At 48.1% G+C, this 22,532-nt stretch overlaps 1 protein-coding gene across 1 annotated transcript in view; it reads left to right on the top strand.

The window, feature by feature from the left end:
* Positions 1 to 22,532, top strand: part of MYT1 (myelin transcription factor 1) — a gene marked incomplete at its 3' end in the record, with an annotated part of 110,578 nt that overhangs the window by 25,035 nt on the left and 63,011 nt on the right. The window contains exons 4-8 of the mRNA XM_081949694.1: positions 6,623 to 6,685; positions 8,798 to 9,051; positions 11,676 to 12,500; positions 16,492 to 16,626; positions 22,027 to 22,117. Coding sequence (XP_081805820.1) covers positions 6,623 to 6,685; positions 8,798 to 9,051; positions 11,676 to 12,500; positions 16,492 to 16,626; positions 22,027 to 22,117 — 1,368 coding nt within the window. The remainder of the gene's footprint in view (positions 1 to 6,622; positions 6,686 to 8,797; positions 9,052 to 11,675; positions 12,501 to 16,491; positions 16,627 to 22,026; positions 22,118 to 22,532) is intronic.

Here is a 22,532-nt window from a genome sequence, read left to right as displayed (position 1 = left end):
CTGCAGTCACGACATAAGCCTAAGACTGAAAACGAAGCTTGTCAGATGCTACATCTTTTCTATCCTGCCCTACGGAGTGGAGAGTTGGACAGAAAGCCACTTGAAGAGACTAGAAGCATTTGAAATGTGGGTTTGCAGACGGCTGTTACGTATAAGCTGGGTTGACAAAATCAGAAATCAGGAGGGGATAAGCCGCCTGGGAAAGCCAAGGGAAATCATCAAAACCACATAAAAAGTGAAAGCTGGAATATTTTGGACATGTCCGGACACCCAGGAAAATACGCCATCCTTCATTTAACCCTCCAAGGAAAGATTGAAGGCAAAGGAGGTCCAGGCAGGAGAAGAACATCACGGCTTCAAAAAAGAGGTGGGTTGCTACCAGTTCGCACCGGTTCGGGTGAAGCGGTAGTGGTAATTTGGCCTGGGTCGCAGAACGAGCAGCAGCCCAGGCTGGCCACGCCCCTGAACTGGTTCTCCGGTCTCTGCTGCTGTTGCTGGCATGTGTTTCATTCGTTTTTAATGGTCGTTGCGCAGGCGCAGAACAATTTGCAGTGAACTACGCACGCGCGAGCAACGCGCTTCACAAACTGGTACCAACGCCAGTGTGAACCCACCCCTGCTTCAAAATCTAAGGGACTGGTTTGGACAAAACTCAGCAGCACTTTTTCCTGTGGTGGTTGATAAAAATAGGTTCGCCAAGAGGATCGCCAACGTCCGATGATGGATAAAGGAGGAGGAGGAGGAGGAGGAGGAGGAGGAGGAGGAGGAGGAGGAGGAGGAGGAGGAGGAGGAGGATCAGAGGTGACATGATAGTAGTATTCCATTGTTTCTTGTCCTGCCTTCTGAGGCTTTGGAAAATAAATGAACCCCCCCACCCTCTTTATGGCAATCCCTCAAAAAAGAGGGGTTCCTTCAATGCCAAATCAGCTTCACCCCCAAGAGAGAGACCGAATTCTTTGCAAAGTAGGGCAGACTTTTCGAAGGGGCACCTGGCAACGGAGGTGACTCCATCTGCTTGGCTCCCTCCAGATCCTAGCCTCTCCTCCACACCCCGCTGTGTTTACGAGTGTAGCCACTGCCAATTTCTCGGCATGCTTGGAACGCACGCGCCTCCCCCCCACCCGCCCCCCCCTCTTGTAAATGCTTAATGTCTTTCTCCGTCACCTCCCCTGCTATTGTCACGGGCACAGCCTGGGCTTCAATTAGTCGATTAATTGTCCAGTTAATCAGGCAGTTAGGGGACAGCTGCAGCGATGGCTGTGCGCATCGAGGCTGGCCCTGAAATATGTCATTGGCATCAATTGCCACCTCTGCTGATGTGCTCGACAATAAAAGGCAGGGCAGCCGTGCGCCTGGCGCTCGGTAATCTGCATAACAGCCTGTTTCCCGAAGTACAATCACCGTAGGAAGTTGGACTGGGTGTCTTCCATTTGCTCTTTGACTCCTGGGATTTTCTAATGAGGAAGGAAATAGCCTCTGTTATTCGACCCACAGGATTTGTATATGCCCCCACGAACCCTGAGAAGTTGGGGTGTTTCCAGGGATGCCTGGTGGGTTCTTAAATTAAAGGAATTAAGGAGGAACTTCCCAACAGTGAGGACAATTAACCAGTAGAACAGAAGTTGCCTCCAAAAGTTATGGGTGCTTCATCACTGGAGGTTTTTAAGAAGAGACTGGATAGTCACTTGTCTGAAATGGTATAGGATCTCCTGATTGAACAGGGGGTTGGACTAGAAGACCTCCATGGTCCCTTCCTGTTCTGATTGATGGGTTGAAAATTGTAATGTAGGTATTACAAGGAGTTCTTGACTTAGAACCATTCTTTTAGTGGAAGGGAGGAAGGGAATAGGAAGAGAGAGGGAGGAAGAGGGAGGGGGAGGAAAGAGGAAGTGGGAGGGAAGGAGGGAAGATGGAGGGAGGAGGGGAAGGAAGGAAACAACACTGCAGTTGTTAAGAGAATCAGGCGGTCATTAAGTGAATCCATTTTCTTTTCTTGTGGGAAGAGGGCTGGGAAGGTTGCAAATGGTGATCACGGGGCCCCAGCTGCAACTGTCAAAAATACAGCTAGTCCTCGACTTACGACCACAATTGAGCCCAGAATTTATGTTGCCAAGTGGGAAATTTGTTCAGTGAGCATTGCCCCATTTTAGGATCTTTCTTGGCACAGTTGTTAAGTGAATTACTGCAGTTGCTAAGTTAGTAACCCAGTTGTTAAGTGAATCCGGTTTCCCCATTGACTTTGCTTGTCAGAAGGTCGCAAAAGGGGATGGCCCAGGGACACTGTAACTGTCATAAATGTGAGTCAGTTATCAAGCATCCGAACATAAAACACGTGACCATCGGGAGGCTGAAACAGTCGTAAGCAGGGGTGAGATTGAAATTTTTTAGCAACCAGTTCTCTGCCCTGTCGTTGGGTGAGCGTAGCCATGGGGGCATGGCCTACTCGGCCTCCTGCACCACAGCAGAGAGGGGCGTTTTCACCCTCCCCAGGTTCTGGAGGGTTTTTTTGAGCCTCCGGGAGGGTGAAAACAGCCTTCCCCGGGCTCCAGAGGCCCTCCGGAACTTCCAGTAGGCCCATTTTTCTCCCTCCCAGAGCCTCAGTTCGGGTCCTGTACTTATATGGCATGATGAACTGCCTAGAGACTCCTGGGAGGTGAGGGCTGGGGTGGGCGGGGCCAGCCAGTCATTCCAACTGCCAGTTTAGCGAACCAGATGTAAAATTAGCATCCGGCTTGCCCAAACCAGTCCAAACCAGCTGAATTCCACCCCTGCTGTGAAAAATAGCCATAACTCACTTTTTTCAGTGCCATTGTAACTTTGAACAGTCACTAAGTGAACTGTTGTAAGTCAAGGACTACCTGTACATGTTGGTTTCCAAGCACCCGAATTTCTTTCACGCGACCATGGGGATGCTGCAACGGTCGTTGCAAGGGTGAGGACTGGCTGGATAGCTAGCCCTCAACTTGCAGCTAGAATTGACACCAGAATTTCCATTGGAAGTTGTTGCAGTTGTAATTCAAGTCGGACCCCATTTACGACTGTTTTCACAGCTGTCATTATGCAAATTCAGCTCTCCCAGGAATTCACCCCCAAAAAGTTTGCCAATCCTGACCGCAGGAAGCCGCAGCCCGTCCCAAACGAGAACCAGATGCCAAGGGCCCCTATTGGGATCCCATGATCACGAGGATAGTACAACGGTCATAACCACGAGTTTCCCCGAGGCCGTCGTCACTTTAAACAGACTGTGAGCAAACAGTCATACGTCGAGGGCTAACCTGCAGAGTGACGATCTGAAAACTACGTTTGGGGAAATCCATTCCCCCAAATCAGAGGTTAAGTGAAGAATGCAATTGATTCATCGTTGTCTGAAAGACGTAGGAAGGAGCAGAAACGCCATATGATTGAGTCATGTGACATGCCCATGCCTGTGTGCGTGTGTGTGTGTGTGTGAATGAGAGAGAGAGAGGCTATAACACCATGATGGCAAACCTATGGCATGTAGAGCCCGCTGTGGGGGCACTCACAGTCACCTTCTGCAACCAGCTGCTCAGTGATGGGTTGCAGGCGGTACTCCCCGGTACGGGCATACTGGAGCCTGCCCAGAGCACCGGATACTGTTCCGGTATGGTGCTCCGGAGGGACCACCCACCCGCCCAAGTTCCTTACCTGTCTTTTAAGGCTTCCGTGCTTCCGCGCATGCGCATGGCAGAAACAGCACCTGCGCGACACTCCGCGGAGCAGCTGGAGTGTCGTGGAGGCTCACGGAGGTGCTAAGACACATGCGCATGCTGTGGATGCCGCCGGGCCCGTTCCAACCGTACCAGTTGGAACGGGATCCGGAACCCACCACTGTAGCTGCTCTTCTGGTTTCTGGTGCCAGCCAGCTAGTCTTTGCGGGTACTAGAGCACCAAGCAACGGCCTAAAAAGGGCACTTTCAGGCTGTTTTCTGGGCCATTTTCAGGCTGTTTTCAGGCCATTTTCAGGCTGTTTTCAGGCCATTTTCAGGCTGTTTTCCGGGCCATTTTCATGCTGTTTTCAGGTTGTTTTCAGGCCATTTTCAGGCTGTTTTCCGGGCCATTTTCAGGCTGTTTTCCGGGCCATTTCCGGGCTGTTTTCCAGGCCATTTTCAGGCAGTTTTCAGGCTGTTTTCAGGGCCATTTTCAGGCTGTTTTCCGGGCCATTTTCAGGCTGTTTTCAGGCCCATTTTCAGGCTGTTTTCAGGCCATTTTCAGGCTGTTTTCGGGGCCATTTTCGGGCTGTTTTCCAGGCCATTTTCAGGCCGTTTTCAGGCTGTTTTCCGGGCCATTTTCAGTCTGTTTTTCGGGCCATTTTCAGGCCGTTGTTCGGGCCATTTTCAGGCCGTTGTTCGGGGTATTTTCAGGCCGTTTTTTCAGGCCATTTTCGGGCCAAAAATAGCCCCCCAAATGGCCTGAAAACGGCCTGAAAAACGGCCAGAAACAGCCAGAAAACAGGCATGCCCGTGCCAGCCAGCTGTTCATCAGATTTCTGGCGCTCCGGGGATTGTATGCAGGCACAAGCATGGGTGTTCCGGTTTGGGCACTGGGGGCCGAAAAGGTTTGCCATCACTGTTATAACACATAAATAAAATAAAATTCCCCGTCCGTAAGAGTCTAAGTGTGGGAATTGCTTGCTTTTAAAAGGCCTCCTCTTACATATGCAAATCTTTAATTAAACACACTCATAAAACTATAATGAGCCCTTCATTTAATTAAATGGGGTGACTCATTTCATTAATTTTTAGCAAATCACAAAGCCGCTGCCTTCCCTCCTTTGAATTCAAAAGCAGCCGAGGAAATGTCGGAAGGGAATTAATTCTCTTATCTTCTCTCAGATGCTTCTAGGCGTCACTTCACTTTCAGAAGTCACTTTCACTCTCCACCATCCATGTACAGGTAGTCCTTGGCTTACGACCACAACTGAGCCCCAAAAATTATCACTTCACTTCACTTTCAGAAGTCACTTTCACTCTCCACCATCCATGTACAGGTAGTCCTTGGCTTACGACCACAACTGAGCCCCAAAAATTATCTTGCTAAGCAAGACAGAGGTTGAGCTTTGCCCCGTTTTGCCACCTTTCTTGCCACTGTTGTTAAGCGAATCACTGCTGCAATTGTTGAGTGAATCCTTTCAGTTATTAAGTTTGGAACATGGTTGTTAAGTGAATCCAGCTTCCCCATTGGCTTGGCACTTCAGAAAGTCGTAAAACAGAATTACAAGGCCCCGGGGATGGTACAACCGTCCTAAATACAAGTAGTCCTCAATTTATGACTACAATTGAGGCCAAAATGTAGGTTGCTAAATGTGATTGTTTGTTAAGTGAGTTCTGCCCCATTTTACGACCTTTCTTGCCATGGTTGTTAAGTGAGTTGTTAAGTTAGTATCAGGGTTGTTAAGTGAATCTGGCTTCCCCCTTGATTTTGCTTGTCCAAAGATCACAAAAGGGGATTGCGTGACCCCAGGACGCTTCCACTGTCATAAATACGAGTCAGTTGCCAAGCGTCTGAATTTTGATCACGTGATCATGGGAATGCCACCACAGTCATAAGTGTGAAAAAGCGTCAGAAGCCATATTTTTCCGTGGCATTGTCACTTCAAATGGTCACTGAACTGTTGTAAATCATCCCAATTGCCAAGCATCTGCCCAGAGCCATGGTGGCACAATGGTTAGAAAGCAGTATTGCAGGCTGGCTGACTCTGCGCACTGCCAGGAATTCGATTCTCACTGGCTCAAGGCTGACTCAGCCTTCCATCCTTCCAAATGAGGACCCAGATTGTTGGGGGCAATAGGCTGACTGTTAAACGCGTAGAGAGGGCTGTAAAAGCACTGTGAAGCGGTATATAAGTCTAAGTCCATGATGGCAAACCTATGACACGCATGCCACAGGTGGCATGCGGAGGCATTTGTTAGGGCACGCAAGGCATTGCCCTATCAGCTCCAGCGCACATGTGCACTCTGGCCAATTGACTTCGGCCTCCTTTTTTCGGCCGTTTTTCACCCTCCGGAGGGCCAAAAACAACCCAACGCGCAAACGGGAAGTTCCGGTTTGCGCTTGGGCTGTTTTTCGTGCTACTGAGGCTTCATGGCAGCCTCCTGAAGCCTCCGGGGGGCCTCTAGTGGAGCGTGGTAGGCTGTTCTCGCCCTACGCAGGCTCCTAGAAAGATTCTGGAGCCTGGGGGACGAAAAACAGGTCCATCATGAGCCAAAAGTGGGGGGAGGGCAGGGGTCGCACTTATAAGATTATGGGTGTGGGCACGCCCACGCAAAACCGCCCTGCGCTCGCCCCCTCCCCCCTGCTTTTGGCGCACGATGGGAAAAAGATTAGCCATCACTGGTCTAAGTGCTATTGCTATTCTTTTCTCAATTGTGATCCCGTATCCATGGGGATCCTGGAAAGGTTGTAAGTGTGAATTCACTCACTCACTCAGTCCGAATTCACTTTTTTCCAATGCCTTTGTAACATTGAACAGTCACTAAAGCCTTGTAAGTCGAGGACCACCCGTAGTTGAGTTGATTTGATTTCTCCCTCTCCCACCTCCTGCCACCTTGGAAATTATGCTCGCTTTTATTTCTGGTTTGTGTGTGTCGCCCTCTTCACACAGCTGTCCCACTCCAGGATGCAATGGATCAGGACACATTCGAGGAAAGTACGCAAGGCACAGGAGGTGAGTTTTCGTGTCCGTTTGGCTTCTCTAATTCCATCGCCATCCCAGCAAGGGAGTTCAGAAGACCAAACCTTCTTCTGAATTGGTGGCCAATTGTTGTGACCAGCTCGGTGACTTTGGGCCAATCACTAGGAGACAGTGAGTTGTAGTCCTGCCTTAATCATCAAAGCCAGCTGGGTGACTTTTGGCCAATCACCGGGAGACTGTGAGTTCCAGTCCCACCTTAGACATGAAAACTGGCTGAGCGATATTTGGCCAATCACCAGGAGACTGTGAGTTCTAGTCCCACCTTGGACATGAAAGCCATTGGGTGACTTTGGGCCAATCACTAGGAGACTGTGAGTTGTAGTCCTGCCTTAAGCATCAAAGCTGGCTGGGTGACTTTTGGCCAATCACAGGGAGACTGTGAGTTCCAGTCCCACCATAGGCAGGAAAACCGGCTGAGTGATATTTGGCCAATCACCAGGAGACTGAGTTCTAGTCCCACCTTGGACATGAAAGCCATTGGGTGACTTTGGGCCAATCACTGGGAGACTGTGAGTTGTAGTCCTGCCTTAAGCATCAAAGCCGGCTGGGTGACTTGTGGCCAATCACCAGGAGACTGTGAGTTCCAGTCCCACCTTAGGCATGAAAACTGGCTGAGCGATATTTGGCCAATCACCAGGAGACTGAGTTCTAGTCCCACCTTGGGCATGAAATCCATTGGGTGACTTTGGGCCAATCACCAGGAGACTGTGAGTTCAAGTCCCACCTTAGGCATAAAAGCCAAGCTTTGGGCAATGACACTAGGAGACAGTGAGATGTAGTACCACCTTATAACCAGTGATGGGATTCAAATAATTTAACAACCGGTTTTCTGTCCTAATGACTGGCTGGGTGGGTCACTCGGCCTCCTGCACCTTCCTGGGAGCAAAAACGGGGCATGTGGGAACTCCTGGAAGGGGTGGGGTGGAGCAGGAAGGGACGGGGCCAGCCACCAATTGAACAAGTAGTTCGCCCGAACCGGCCCGAACCGTCTGAATCTCACCACTGCTTATAACTCATCATGATCAACGGAGAAAGGGCCCTCTTTGAATATCTGTTTTCAGTCATCAGAATCCCTTTGATTGATGCTTCCAGTTCCTTGGAAGGAACAAGCAAGAATCTGCATTCCCATAAGAACCGATTCAGGTTGGCCAGAGATTAGAACAGGCCAGAAAGTTGAAGTATAGTGACCTGAAAACTCTTTATAATGTGGCAACTGCACATCTTGAATATTCAACTGGTCATTAAGCAGATCATGCTAAGAATATTATGGGATGATATGAACACTTACATGCTATTGATATACAGTATTTGTAATTCTGAGCTTCCATCCAATTAATAGCACTAGGAAATGGACATGTGGTTCTGTAGACATCTCCTTCTACCACATTGTTTTGAGATGCTTCTCTTAAGCTCTCTCTCCCTCTCTCTTTCTTTCTGTTTCTTTCTCTTTCTCTTTTTCACTATTTCTCTTTCTCTTCCTCTCCTTCTCTTCCTTTCTCTTCCTTTCTGTTTCTTTCTCTTTTCCTTTTTCTTTTTTCTCTTTCTCTTCCCCTCTGTTTCTCTTTGTTTCTCATTTTTTGTTTCTTTCTCTCTTTCTTTCTCTCTTCCTCTTCCTCTGTTTCTGTTTCTGTCTCTTTTCTTTCTTTCTCTCTTTCTCTTTTCTTCCTCTCTTTCTGTTTCTTTCTTTCTCTTCCTCTGTTTCTATTTCTGTTTCTCTCTTGTCTTTCTTTCTCTCTTTCTCTTTTTTTCCTCTCTTTCCGTTTCTGTTTCTCTCTCACTCTCTCCCACTCTTTCTCTTCCTCTCTCTATGCTTCTTTCTTTCTCTCTTTGTTTTTCTTTCTTTCTCTTTCTCTTCCTCTCTTTCTGTTTCTCCTTTTCTTCCTCTGTTTCTATTCCTCTCTCACTCCCTCTCACTCTTTCTCTTCCTCTCTCTTTGCTTCTCTTTCTTTCTCTCTCTTTCTGTTCTGTTTCTCTCTCTCTCCCCCCTGCTTTGTTTCTATTTTTCTCTCTTCTTTCTCTTCCTCTTCCTCTTATTCTTCCTCTCTCTCTTTCCCTCTTCCTCTTTTCTCTCCGTCTTCCTCCTAGTTTACAAAGCTGCCCTCTGGCGAAGAAGAGGAAACTTCAGCACGTAGAAGCAGAACACCTTGTGCCCAAGCGAAAATCGCATCCCTTGAAGCTCAGTCTTGACGAGGGCTACAATGTGGACAGTGACGGGAGCGAAGAGGCCGAAGCCAAGCAGGACTCTGTGACGGATGATTCAGAAGGCACCCTGGAAGAGGAAGAGGAGGGAGAAGCCCTGGCGCAAAAGGAGGCCTCCGGCAGCCCTCCCTCGGAAGAAGGTGCGGGGTTGCTTCTGATCATGTCAACACTGTACAGGTAGTCCTCGACTTAACGACCAGAATTGGGAGCAGAATTTCCATCGCAAAACCAAGGTCGTTCTTAAGTGAGTCCCAGGACCAGAATTTCTGTTGCTAAGTGTTGTGGCCAGCAGAGCTGGCAGCAGAGTCAGACAGTGAGGAGGTTGGGGAGGAACACGGGCCACTCCTGGAGGTTCAGGCAAGCTCATACGAGGGCTCTTAGACAGCAGTGAGGCAGAAGAACAGCTGGAGCCTGTTCCAGTGGTGGGTTCCTACCAGTTCGGCCCGGTTCGACCGAACCAGTAGTGGTTTGGCGGTCTGGGTCGCTGGAACTGGCAGTGACCCAGGCCTGCCAAGCCCCCCCAACCCGCTTCTCCGGTTCGTTTTTCACTTCTGCACATGCGCAGAACAATTTTTATTGCGTTGTATATGCGCATGCAGCGCGCCCACGAGCAAACCGGCAGTAGTGCCTGCAGAAACCCACCCCTGGCCTGTTCCCAGTGTGCGCATGCGCAGAGCTGCCGGAAGACAAGAACAACTGAGAAAGCAGGGTCGACTTAGGAGTAAAGCCACACCTTGGAGGTGATTGGCCCCTCCCATAGGAAGCAAAAGAGGAGCAAATGGGGAGTGGGCTTTTGCAGGAAACAATTCGTTCCTTCGGTCTGTTCAAGGTGAAAAGTTCTGTGTGTGACTTTAAGAGACTCTGTGCCAAGTTTTGCCTTGCCCTGCGTTTGGAAACTAGTTATCTGGCAGCGCTCCAAATGAGATAAGGTGCGTGTGGGTGAACATTCCTCTGAAAGACTGTTTACTAAGCCTTGCTGACTGTGAATGAAAGGGATTCACAGTCGTGCAAATAAAAGAGGTTTGGCAGGGACTAAGACTTTGCTTCTTGCTTTCTAAGGAAGCCTGGGTCAGAACGGGCAAGTGTTAAGGGAGCTGTGCCTCATTCAATGACCTTTTTTGCCACCGTTGCTAAACGAATCGCTGCAGTTGTTAAGAGAATCGCCTGGTTGTTAAACAAACCTGATCCCCCCCCCCTTGTTGACTTTGCTTGTCAGAGGCTGGTTAGAAAAGTCGCCAAGGGAGATCACGTGACTCCAGGACAATGCAACAGTTGCCAAGTGTATCTGAATTTTGATCACGTGACTGGGGGGGAGACAGGGACGCTGCGATGGTCATCAGTGTGAGGACTAGTCATAAGTCAGTTTCTCAGTGCCATTGTAACTTCAAAAGGTCTCTCAACGAATGGGTGTTAAGTCTAAGTCCAGCTGCAATGGCTCCTCTAAATCAGGGGTCTCCAACCTTGGCAACTTTAAGCCTGGAGGACTTCAACCCCTAGGGGAATTCAAGTCCTCCATACTTAAAATTGCCAAGGTTGGAGACCCCTGCTCTAAATAATATGTCCGTCAGTTCTTCATTCAAAAAATTAAGAATGGAGCTACATTTTGAGACGTCCTTGATGCTGTCGGAGCGGGATTGTTTTCTTACAGACATTTCATGACATTACTACGTAATAACATCAGTGCTAGTAAGGAAAGGGGTTTGCTCTCAATTTATACAGGGAGTCCTCGGTCTATGACCACAATTGAGACCAACATTTATGTTGCTAAGTGAGATGTGTGTTAAGCGAGTTTGCCCCGTCTTATGATTTTTCTCACCCCCTTTGGGAAATGAATCCCCGCCGTTCTTAAATTCACACCACGGTTGTTAAGTGAATCTGGCTTCCACACTGACTTTGCTTGTCAGGCGGTCACAAAAGGGGGTCATCACTTTGCACGGGAACCCTGCAACCATCATAAATGTGAGTCAGTTGTCAAGCATCGGAATGTAAATCAGGTCAGCGTGGGGATGTTGCAACGGTCATAAGTGGGAAAAATGGTGACAAGTCACTTTTTTCAGTGCCCTTGTAACTTTGTACGGTCACTAAATGAACTGTTGTTAAGTCCAGGATTCCCTGTATTCTAGCAGATTGTGCCATCAGTGGGGTTGGGAAAGGTCTTCAGTTGGGCTCCTAGACCACTCCCACCAACACTGATAGGGCAAGCCACTAGAATATATAATGAGATCAAGCCCTACTCCTTTCTAGCTCTGATGATATTACCTAGTTGGGTCATGAAACGTCTGCAAGAAAACCACCAAGCTCAGAGAGCACCAAAGACCCCACTGTCCTCCTCTTCTTTCACCTCCTCCTCTTCCTCCTTCCTCTACTACATAAACACCCCTCCCTTCAAGCACTGATGATGTTACCTAGTTGGGTCACGAAACGTCTGCAAAAAAACCACCAAGCTCAGAGAGCACCAAAGACCCCACTGTCCTCCTCTTCCTCCTCCTCCTCCTCTTCCTCCTCCCTCCACTCCACAAACACCCCTCCGTTCAAGCACTGATGATGTTACCTAATTGGGACATGAAATGTCTCGAAGAGAAACCCCCAAGCTCAGTGTGCACCAAGGACACCCCAAAGTCTCCCTTTACTTTCTATCCCCCTTGCCGTGCAAAAGGCTCACACACTACACAACAGACACAAAAGTAAGGACATGTTTACTCCCCACCCCCCACCCAGTTATACCTACAAACCATTTCAAGAAATCATTCTCTTTTCAATCCAGGCCAAAGAACGGAAGGAACTCTCATCTCTAAACGGCCGGTGTCGGAAAGCGAAGGCGAGGCCTCCCGCAGTGGGGGAAACACCATGCCCTTGCTCTGTGAAGGAGCAACAGAAGAAGAAGAGGAGGAGGAAGAGGAAGAGGAGGAAGAGGAAGAAGAGGAAGAGGAAGAAGCCGTTGAGGAGGAATGCGAGAAGGAGATCATCATCCACACAGAAGATGCCGAAGAAGTGATTGAGGTCACCAGCGAGAGGAGCAGTGATTTGTGCCTGGAACATCGGGAAGATGAGGCGAGCGGGGAGGACTCGTGCAAACTCCAAAAAGAGGAGGAGGAGGAGGAGGAGGAAGAAGAAGAGGAGGAGGAGGAAGAGGAAGAAGACCGTGAAGAAGAAGAGGAGGAGGAGGAGGAGGAAGAGGAAGAAGAAGAATACGAAGAGGAGGAGGAAGAGGAAGAGGAAGCGATGGCTGATGTCATCTGTCAAGAAGCTCCTCACACTTCTCAGGACAGCCCCCAAAATCACTGTGAAGGACAGACGGTCAACCCCAAGCCGGAATATTCTGTCATTGTGGAGGTGAGGTCAGACGATGAAAAGGATGACGACACCCACTCTCAGAAGTCCACCGTGACCGACGAATCCGAGATGTATGACATGATGACGCGGGGGAACCTGGGCCTGTTGGAGCAGGCCATCGCCCTGAAAGCGGAACAGGTCACGGTGGTGAGGGATCTGGGCCAGCCGGTGATGGGAGAGCACGCGAAACATTTCCAAGCGGAGGAGAAGCAGAACAAGACCTTGGACACCCTCAGGAAGAACTATTACAGCAAAGGTAAGACGAGACAGCGCCGCCCGACGGCTCAGGGGTGAAAGATGCTGAGCTGGAAAGCGGACAGCCTGGGTTTGAGACCCGAGTGAGCAAGACGGGGTGAGCGCCTGTTCTTGCCCCAGCTCTTCCTAGTAGTTTGAAAGCATGCAAATGTGAGTAGATAAATAGGTTGTCGACTCATAAAGTTGCCATGGTGAGGAAAGGGAGAGGGAGCGCATTCCACGCATACCTTCGGCTAGAGTCGGATCTCAGATTACTACAGCAGGCTTCGGAGGGGTGCACCTCATTGGAGAATGTGATTTAAGACACAGACTGAGGGGAGGGAAGAAACGGGGGTAAAGTTCAGCCATAATTCAAATGAGGCTCAGATCCGACTGCAATAGGGTATTGCCAAAATGGTGCTCCTAATAAATGACTGGTTTTCTTTTGAAACTTGGTTTGAGGCTCATGAATTAATTAGGGTATCTTTCGGAAACCTGACATAGGTACCACTTTGGTGGGAAGGTGGTATTCAGCCGGTTCAGACTGGTTCGCCCAAACCAGTAGTGGAAATCATGGCACGTGATTTCCCAGCTCTTTGCCATCCTATTTAGGCATGTTTTTGAGGCCAGGAGCATGCCCGGAAGGCACGCGTGCGAGCAAAGCACATGCACGGAAGGCGCATGCTCACCCGCCAAATTGGTGGTATTGAAATGTGCAACCCACTGCTAAAGGTAACAGTCATAAGCAGTAAACTTCATGACTACATGAGCCGGTTGTGGATCCTACACCAAGGCCCCTCACCTACCTATGCCTCTAACCAACCTCAAAACCAAATAAGCAAACCTTGATGCCACAGTGCAGTTGCTCAGTTGATAAATGATCTGGGCATGAGTGGGCATGAGTTTTGTGCACTTGCTGGTGTGTCATTGTGCAACTTGATTGGCCTCAAACATTCGAAACCCAGCTGATGGGAGTTAGTCTACTATCAATTCTACTACAGCAAATGACTTAATCCAGCAATCCAGAGCAGCGTGTGACGGAATCATAGAATAACAGAATTGGAAGGGGTCTTGGAGGTCTTCTAGTCCAACCCCCTGCTTAGGCAGAAAACCCTATACCTGTGATGGCGAACTTCTGGCACGTGGGCCACAGGTGGCACTCAGAGCCCTCTTTGCAGGCACACCAGCTGTCACCCCAGCCCAGCTCCATGGTGCATGCACACATGCCTTCCGCCTGCCAGCTAGTCTTTGGGTCTATGTCGTGCATGCTCAAGGGGCGGGACGCATGTGGGGAACCTGTGCACGCAGGGTGCATGCACAGGCGGCACTCAAATTGCATTTGGGACCTCGCACGGCACCATTTTGGCTTCCAGGTTGGTGCAGGAACCCTTCCAGGCCCAATATGGGGCTCGGGGGTGAGCGCACCTCCCATGCCACACTTTGCCTTCCAGGTTGCATTTTGGGACCTCATACAGCCCTGCACGGAGTGGGGCCTCGTGCGGCACACCTGGCCCTGATTTTGGCTTCTAGATTGGTGCAGGAAACTTTCCAGGTGCAAACCAGGGCGCCAGGGGGGCGCGTGCGCAGCCCTCCCGTACAATGTTTTGGGCCTGGAAAGCCTCCTGCACCAACCTGGAAGCCAAAGCAGGGCCGTGCAAGGTCCCAAATGCAATGTGAGCGCCCCCCAAGCATGCAGCTAAAAAATGGTCGAAGGGGGAGCATGAAGGGGGGTAGGGGAGCATGGGGGGGTCGTGTGTGCATGCACGGGGGCAGGGCACACAAGGGGGCATTCACACATTGCATTATGGGTATGGGTATGGGCAGGCGATCGCGCTTTCCGCACACAAGGACAAAAACCTTAGCCATCCCTGGAGTAGTTGGACTAGAAGACCTCCAAGGTCCCATCCAACTCTTGTTATTCTGTTAAGGAGCCTGTCTCCAGAGTCTTACTTATTATACCTTGATTCCCAGCACAGCTGTATTTTTTTTTCTGATCCCCGCCAGACACCAGAGTTGAGTAGAGATTTGAGTTAATAAACGGAGGCAACTTTTGGCGGTTTGATGTCGGTAGGGTTCCAGTTCAATCGCGTAAACTCTTCCTGGCCGCAGAAGACGAGCGCTTGTAGGGCTGCTCAAAAGCTTTTGAAAAGACGCTTCACTTCCACACGGCCGGCAGCGCCAGCTTCAAAGCTGCTTTGAGAAGTTGAGGAAAGCAAATGAAAGAGAAGCTCTTAAAGGAACGAGCAAACGGCTGGGTGGTTTTCCTTTCGCACAACTTCTCAGGGAATCTCCGACACGTTCAGGAAGCAGGTCTTTTCTGAGTCCAGGAAGAAGTGGAGGAAGCCCCAGAAGTGATAAAGGAAGGCATTTTTATCATCCCTGCCATCTGGAGGAGGCAAATAATGGGACTTCCCCACTATTGTGTGTCCTGCTGAGCCAAAACATTGTTCCCTGACTGTAGATTTGATCTGCAAAGGAACTCTGTCTGTCTGACTGTCTGTCTAGCCATTCATTCATTTATATTCCACCTTTATTTATGTATCCATCCATCCATCCATTCATTTATAGGTAAGGTAAAGGTTCCCCTTGCACATATGTGCTAATTGTTCCTGACTCTAGGGGGTGGTGCTCATCTCTGTTTCAAAGCCGAAGTGCCAGTGCTGTCCGAAGACCTCTCCGTGGTCATGTGGCCAGCATGACTAAACGCCGAAGGTGCACGGAGCGTTGTTTCCTTCCCACCAAAGGGGGTTCCTATTTTTCTACTTGCATTTTTACGTGCTTTCGAACTGCTAGGTTGGCAGAAGCTGGGACAAGTCACGGGAGCTCACTCCGTTATGTGGTGCAAGGGATTCGAACCGCTGAACTGCCGACCTTCTGCTCGACAAGCTCAGCCTCTTAGCCACTGAGCCACCCCTTCATTTATATCCCACCTTTATTATTTTCACAAATAACTCAAGGAACTTTATCTATCTATCTATCCATCTATCTATCTATCTATCATCTATCTATCTATCTATCTATCTATCCCTCCCTCCCTCCCTCCCTCCATCCATCCATCCATCCATCCATCCATCCATCCATTCGCTTATATCCCACCTTTATTATTTTCACAAATAATTCAAGGCGAGTGAACATATCCAAGACACCTTCCTTCTCTTAATTTCCCGACAACGATCACCCTGTGAGGTGGGCTAGGATGAGAGAGAATGACTGATCACTCAGCTGGCTTTCACAGCTAAGGTGGGACTGGTACTAGAACTCCACCATCTCCTGGTGATTGGCCCAAAGTCATCCAATTAGGTTTCATCCCTAAGACTGGATTAGAACTCACGGTCTCCTGATGATTGGCCCAAAGTCACCCAGCTGCCTTTCATGTCTAAGGCGGGACTAGAATTCATAGCCAGCTGGTGATTGGCCCAAAGTCACCCAGCCAACTTTCACGCCTAGTGCAGATCTAGAACTCACAGTCTCCTGCTGATTGGCCCAAGTCACCCACCCGGCTTTCATGCCTAAGGCAGGACTAGAACTCACAGGCTCCTGGTGATTAGACCTAAATCACCCAGCTGCCTTTCATGTCTAAGGCGGGACTAGAATTCATGGCCAGCTGGTGATTGGCCCAAAGTCACCCAGCTGGATTTCATGTCTAAGGCGGGACTAGAATTCATAGCCAGCTGGTGATTGGCTCAAAGTCACCCAGCCAACTTTCACGCCTAGTGCAGATCTAGAACTCACAGTCTCCTGCTGATTAGCTCAAGTCACCCACCCGGCTTTCATGCCTAAGGCAGGACTAGAACTCACAGTCACACGTTTTCTAGCTCGGTACCTTTACCATTAGACCAAATTCATTCTCTCTCTCTCTCTCTTTCTCTCCCTCCCTCTCTCTTTCTTTCTCTCTTTCTCTCTCTTTCAGGGAAAAAATGATTGTAGATGACGGGACAGGTTTCCTGGAGCTGCCCTACCCACCTAAACCTTATCGTAAGGTTCTTTACCCATCTTCCTCATTTGTTTTCTAGATTCTTCAAGACCGGAGAAGCGTGAAATCAAATGTCCCACGCCAGGCTGTGATGGCACCGGTCACGTCACAGGACTCTACCCTCACCATCGCAGCTTGTCCGGTTGCCCTCACAAAGACAGGATCCCCCCGGAGAGTAAGTGCGCCTTAAGATCCACTACACTGCCGTAACCGTTAGTGGAATTCTTATAAAACAGCGGTTGACAGATAAATCCTCGAAGTGCAACCATTCATTTAGTGGCCAAGGGTTTGGGGTTTTTTTTTTGCCACGGTTGTTAAGCGAATCACTGCAGTTGTTAAGTGAATCACTTGGTCCTTAAATGGATCTGCTTCCCCTCCTGACTTCTTGGAAGCCGGATGGGAAGGCACACACAAAAGAAATCACATGGCCTTGGGACACTGGAAATGTTATAAGCACAGGTAGTTCTCGACTTACGACCACAATTGGGCCCAGAAGTGATGTTGCTCGGTGAGAAATTTGTTAAGTGAGTTTGGCTCCATTTCGCAACCTTTTCTTGCCACCGTTGTTAAGTGAATCGCGGCAGTTGGTCACACGGTTGTTAAGTGAATCCGGCTTCCCTCTTGACTTCTCGAGTCAGATGGTCGCAAAAGAGAATCACATGACCCCGGGATACTGCAACCGTTAAAAATATGAACCAGTTGTCAAGCATCTGAATGTAAATCAGGTGTCCACGGGGATGCTGCAAGGGTCATTAAGTGTGAAAAATGGTCATAAGTCACTTTTTTCAGGGATGTATCTTCAAACAGTCACTAAATGAACTGTTGTAAGTCGAGGACTACCTGTACAGGCCAATTGAGAAGCACTTCAGTTGCTTCTCAATTGGCATGTACAGTCAGTGACCGTGGGGATGCCACAATGGTTGTAAGTGCGAGGACCAGTTGTAAGTCTTTTTATTTCCCAGGGTAAATTGAGGAGCCCTTGTAATTTTATTTATTTTCTTTCAAGTTGATCCTTTAACTTTAATTTTATTTAGATTTATAAACCGCTCCCTCTCCCCAAAGGGACTCGGGGCAGTGTACAGTCAGAGTAAAAAACATACATATAGATATAGATAGAGGAGGCAATATACAAACTATACAATAAAATAAAATTAAGACAACGTTAAAATCAACCCTTAAAATCTACCCCAAAATTTAAAATAATTAAAAATAACTGCCAGGAGGATAAGAATGGGACTATAAATGGGCTAGGCCAGCTAATTGGAACAGGTGGGTCTTGAGTTTCGTACGGAAGGAGCGGAGGTCAGTAGTGGTTCTAATATCGGGGGGGAGGTCATTCCAGAGGGCAGGGCCCATCACAGAGAAAGCCCTACTCCTGGGCGCCGCCCGTTGGCATTGCTTGGTGGACGGCACCCGGAGGAGTCCCTCCCTGTGAGAACGAATTGGTCGCAGGGATGTATGGGGTAGGATGCGATCCCGCAGGTAACTAGGTCCTGTGCCATGGAGCGCTTTAAAGATGGTAATCAACACCTTGAAACGCACCCGAAAAACCACAGGTAGCCAGTGCAGCTCACGCAGGAGAGGTGTTATGTGGGAGTATCTAGTACTCCCCATGATAGCCCGCGCGGCCGCATTCTGGACCAGTTGCAGTCTTCGGGTGCATCTCAAGGGGAGCCCCATGTAGAGAGCGTTGCAGTAGTCCAGACAAGATGTCACCAGCGCATGAGTGACTGTGCGAAGGGCGTCCCGGTCCAATAAGGGGCGCAATTAGCGCACCAGGCAGACCTGGTGAAACGCCCCCCTCGCCACGGCTGCCACATGGTCATCCATCGACAGCCGGGCATCTAGGAGGACGCCCAAATTGCGCGCCCGCTCCACGGGGGCCAGTTGCTCGCCCCCAATGGCCAGCGATGGAGTCCACTGGTTGAACCGGAGCGCCGGTAGCCACAGCCACTCCGTCTTGGAAGGGTTGAGCTTGAGTCTGTTGTCCCCCATCCAGATCCTCAGAGAAAACTGTGAGATTAAAGAATATACAGGTAGTCCTCGACTTACGACCACAACTACGCTCAAAATTTCTCTTGCTAAGCAAGACAATGTATTTTGCCCCATTTTATGTCCTTTCCTCCCACAGTTGTTAAGTGAATCAATGCAGTTCTTAAGTTAGTAACCCGGTTGTTAAGTGAATCTGGTTTCCCCGTTGCCTTTGCTCGTCAGAAGGTCACAAAAGGGGATCACGTGACAATGCGACCATCATAAATGTGAGACAGTTAGTTGCCAAGCGCCTAAACTTTGATCGTGTCGGGATTCTTCAAAGGCTGTAAGTGTGAAAAATAGTTTTTTCAGTGCCATTGTAACTTTGAACGGTCACTAAATGAACGGTTATAAATCGAGGACTACCTGCGCTAGATGGATAGAACGTGAGTCTAGGCCTACTTTTAGGAAAAATTGCAGATTTACCTCATAAAAGGATGAATGGAGGATAGCTGAGGCGGATTACTGAGCCTGGATGAAGAATCTTCTATCAAAAATGTCTGGGATATCCTAATTTATATATTTTATTTAGTATTTAAATGTATTACAGCCCCCCCCCCCCAACTCAATAGGCTCTTGCGTTGGGATAAATCAGCAACTTCATCTGTATTGACGCCTATAAAATGCAATACAAGAAGGGGAGGAAGCGATATTTTTCTTCATCTCATCCTATTTGGAGAGAAAGTTGACTAGGCCAGTGCTGGGAGGTTTTAAATTTTAATAAGACAATGTGGTATGGAAGAGTTTCATTGACTTTTTCCCCCCAAAGGGGAAATATTTGCTATTTCCGAGTCTAAAATCATTTCTTTTATAATTCTCTCCCAAGAAAGAAGGTGTGAGCTTATGAAAAATAACAATAAAGAAAAGAACAATCTGTCTGATCAGTTCGTTTCAAAGGCTGCAGAAAAGAGAGAGAGAGACAGTAAGGAAGGTTGGTTGTTTATTTCCTCACGGGTAAATGAAACACAAGCATAAGTGCAAGTGCTGTTCTTTGGAAAGACATTTTTTTTCTTTACTTTCAAGGTTATCTTCACAAAAGGCAGTGAGATTAAAATATTTGTATTAAAGAATCAGAGATTTGACATAAATATATGGAAAGCCAATCTCTTGAACGAGAGAAACGATCTGGCTTCATTGCAGGAAGAGAACTGGATGACTTCTTTGTCTATCTACCATATCTACAGTATCTATCTATCTATCTATCTATCTATCTATCTATCTATCTATCTATCTATCTATCTCTATAAGTCTATCAATCATGTCATCCTCTCTCTATCATCTCATATCTATTGTTTCTCCCTCTATCATCTATCCATCCATCCATCCATCTATCCATCTCTTATTTATCATCTATCATCCATCAGTCATCTATCTATCTATCTCTATCTATCTATCTAACTATCTATCTATCATCTATCCATATCTATCTATCATCTCATCCTGTCTCACTCTCTCTCTCATCTCATATATATTATTTTTACCTCTATCATCTATCATCCATCCATCTATCCATCTATTATTTATCATCTATCATCCATCAGTCATATCTATCGATCGATCGATCATCTGATCCTCTCTCTCTCTATCATCTCTTCTCATATCTATCATTTCTCTCTCTATCATCTAACATCCATCCATCCATCATTTATCATCCATCAGTCATCTATCTATCTATCTATCCATCCATCCATCCATCCATCCATCCATCTATCTATCTATCTATCTATCTATCTATCATCTATCTAAATCATCTCATCCTCTCTTTCTCATGTCTATCATTTCTCCCTCTCTTTCTCTCTCTCTCTCTTTCTCTTTTTCTCTCTCTCACTTTATCTATCTGTCTGTCTGTCTGTCTGTCTATCTACTGTATCTATCTATCTTTTATAAATAAGAATAGAATGGAAGGGACCTTGTAGGTCATCTAGTCCAAGCCCCCACCCAAGCAGGAGACCCTACACCATTTCTTACAAATGACATTCTAGTCTCTTCTTAAAAGCCTCCAATGATGAAGCTCCCACAACTTCCAAACAAGGCAACTTCTGTTCCATGGGTTGATTGTTCTCACTGCCAGAAAATACCTCCTTACTTCTAGGCTGAATCTCTCCTTGATCAGTTTCCATCCATTATTTCTTGTCTGGCGTTCAGGTGCTTTAGGAAACACATTGCCTTGATCTAATAAGAAACCAGTTGAAAAGTTAATCCAGGAGTTGCAGGTTCAAAGGCTATATCCTTAACCTCTACGTATAGGTAGTCCTTAACCTATGACTAGTCACTTAGCGACAGTTCGAAGTTACGTTGGACTCCTCAAAAGATACTTATAAACCAGTGCCAAAGTTCCAGTGGACACACACCTAGTTCAAAGGATTGGCTTTCCATACATCTATCTCAAACCTCTGATTCTTTAAAACCAACATACGTATTTATAACCTTGCTGCCTTTTGTGAAGATAACCTTGAAAGTACAGAAAAAAGAACAGCATTCTTGCACTATCTACCTGTGAGGAAATAAATAACCAATGTTCCTTTCTCTCGGGGGGGGGGTTGCTCCATCACTGGGGTTTTTAAGAAGAGATTGGATAACAGTTTGTCAGAATAGAATAGAATAGAATAGAATAGAATAGAATAGAATAGAATAGAATAGAATAGAATAGAATTTGAATAACAGAGTTGGAAGGGACCTTGGAGGTCTTCTAGTCCAATCCTCTGCTTAGCAGGAAACCCTACACCACTTCAGACAAATGGTTATCCAACATCTTCTTAAAACTCCCAATGTTGGAGCATTCACAACTTCTGGAGGCAAGTTGTTCCACTGACTAATTGTTCTCACTGTCAGGAAATTCCTCCTTAGTTCCAAGTTGCTTCTCTCCTTGATTAGTTTCCACCCATTGCTTCTTGTCCTGCCCTCAGGTGCTTTGGAGAATAGCTTGACTCCCTCTTCTTTGTGACATCCCCTGAGATATTGGAAGGCTGCTATCATGTCACCCCATGTCCTTCTTTTCATTAAACTAAATGGTATAGGGCAGGGGTGTCAAACTCGATTTCATTGAGGGCCGCATCAGGGTTGTATTTGATCTAGGGAGTGAGTGGGGGGCACAGTCACCTTGGTGTCACTCTTGTCGAGTGAGACGCCTGTGGCGGCCAGACCACCCTGCCAGCAAAACGGGTTTTCGAGCTCCATTTTCGGCTGCGACGACCTTCTGCAACCCTCTCGCAATGAAAACGGAGCTCAGGGGCAGGGGCACATGGCCCAAAAACTGAATCTGGGAGGGCTGCACATGGCTCTCCCAAGCTCCGTTTTCACTGGCAGAGGCACTGTGGGCCCTTTGCTATTTCCAGGGCAGCCCCCTGGGCCAGATCTAAGCATCCCGTGGGCTGGATTTGGACCCCGAGCCTCCAGTTTGACACCCCTGGTATAGAGTTTCCTGCTTGAGCAGTGGGTTGGACTAGAAGACCTCCAAAGTCCCTTCCAACTCTGTTACTCTGTTCCTCCTTTTATTATTACTATGATTCTCACCTTTCTCCTCTTTTTCTTCTTCATTCTCAAGTTCTGGCCATGCACGAGAATGTATTAAAATGCCCGACACCTGGATGCACCGGACAGGGCCATGTAAATAGCAACCGCAATACTCACCGAAGGTAGGTGATTTTTCTGCCATGTCCGAGGTATTCGAAATAATGGATCAGGCAGCTGTACGTTTAACAAACATGATTAGGTTGGGGCCCGGCAGCGGCCAGCAGAACTGGCAGCAGATTCGGACAGTGAGGAGGTTGGGGAGGAAGATGGGCCAGTCCTGGAGTCTGGGGAAGGCTCTAAAGAGGGCTCTGTGTTGGAGGCAGAGATGGGGTCAGAGCCGTATGCCAGTTATCAGCTGCCTTCAGAGTCAGACATCAGTGAGGCAGAGGAACAGCTGGAGCCTGTTCCCAATGTGTGCAAGCGCAGAGTTGCCAGACAAAGGGAACATCTAAAGAACAGGGGTCTATTTGGGAGTAAGGCCACAGGTGGACAATGAATGTCCCCTCCCAGAGGAAATAAAAGAGGAGCGAAAGGGGA

Source organism: Natrix helvetica, assembly GCF_964273705.1.
Source record: "Natrix helvetica genome assembly, chromosome: 3".
Classification (NCBI taxonomy): Eukaryota; Metazoa; Chordata; class Lepidosauria; order Squamata; family Natricidae; genus Natrix; species Natrix helvetica.
The sequence above is the reverse complement of the archived record's forward strand: the minus strand, read 5'-3'. Positions and strand labels throughout refer to the sequence as shown.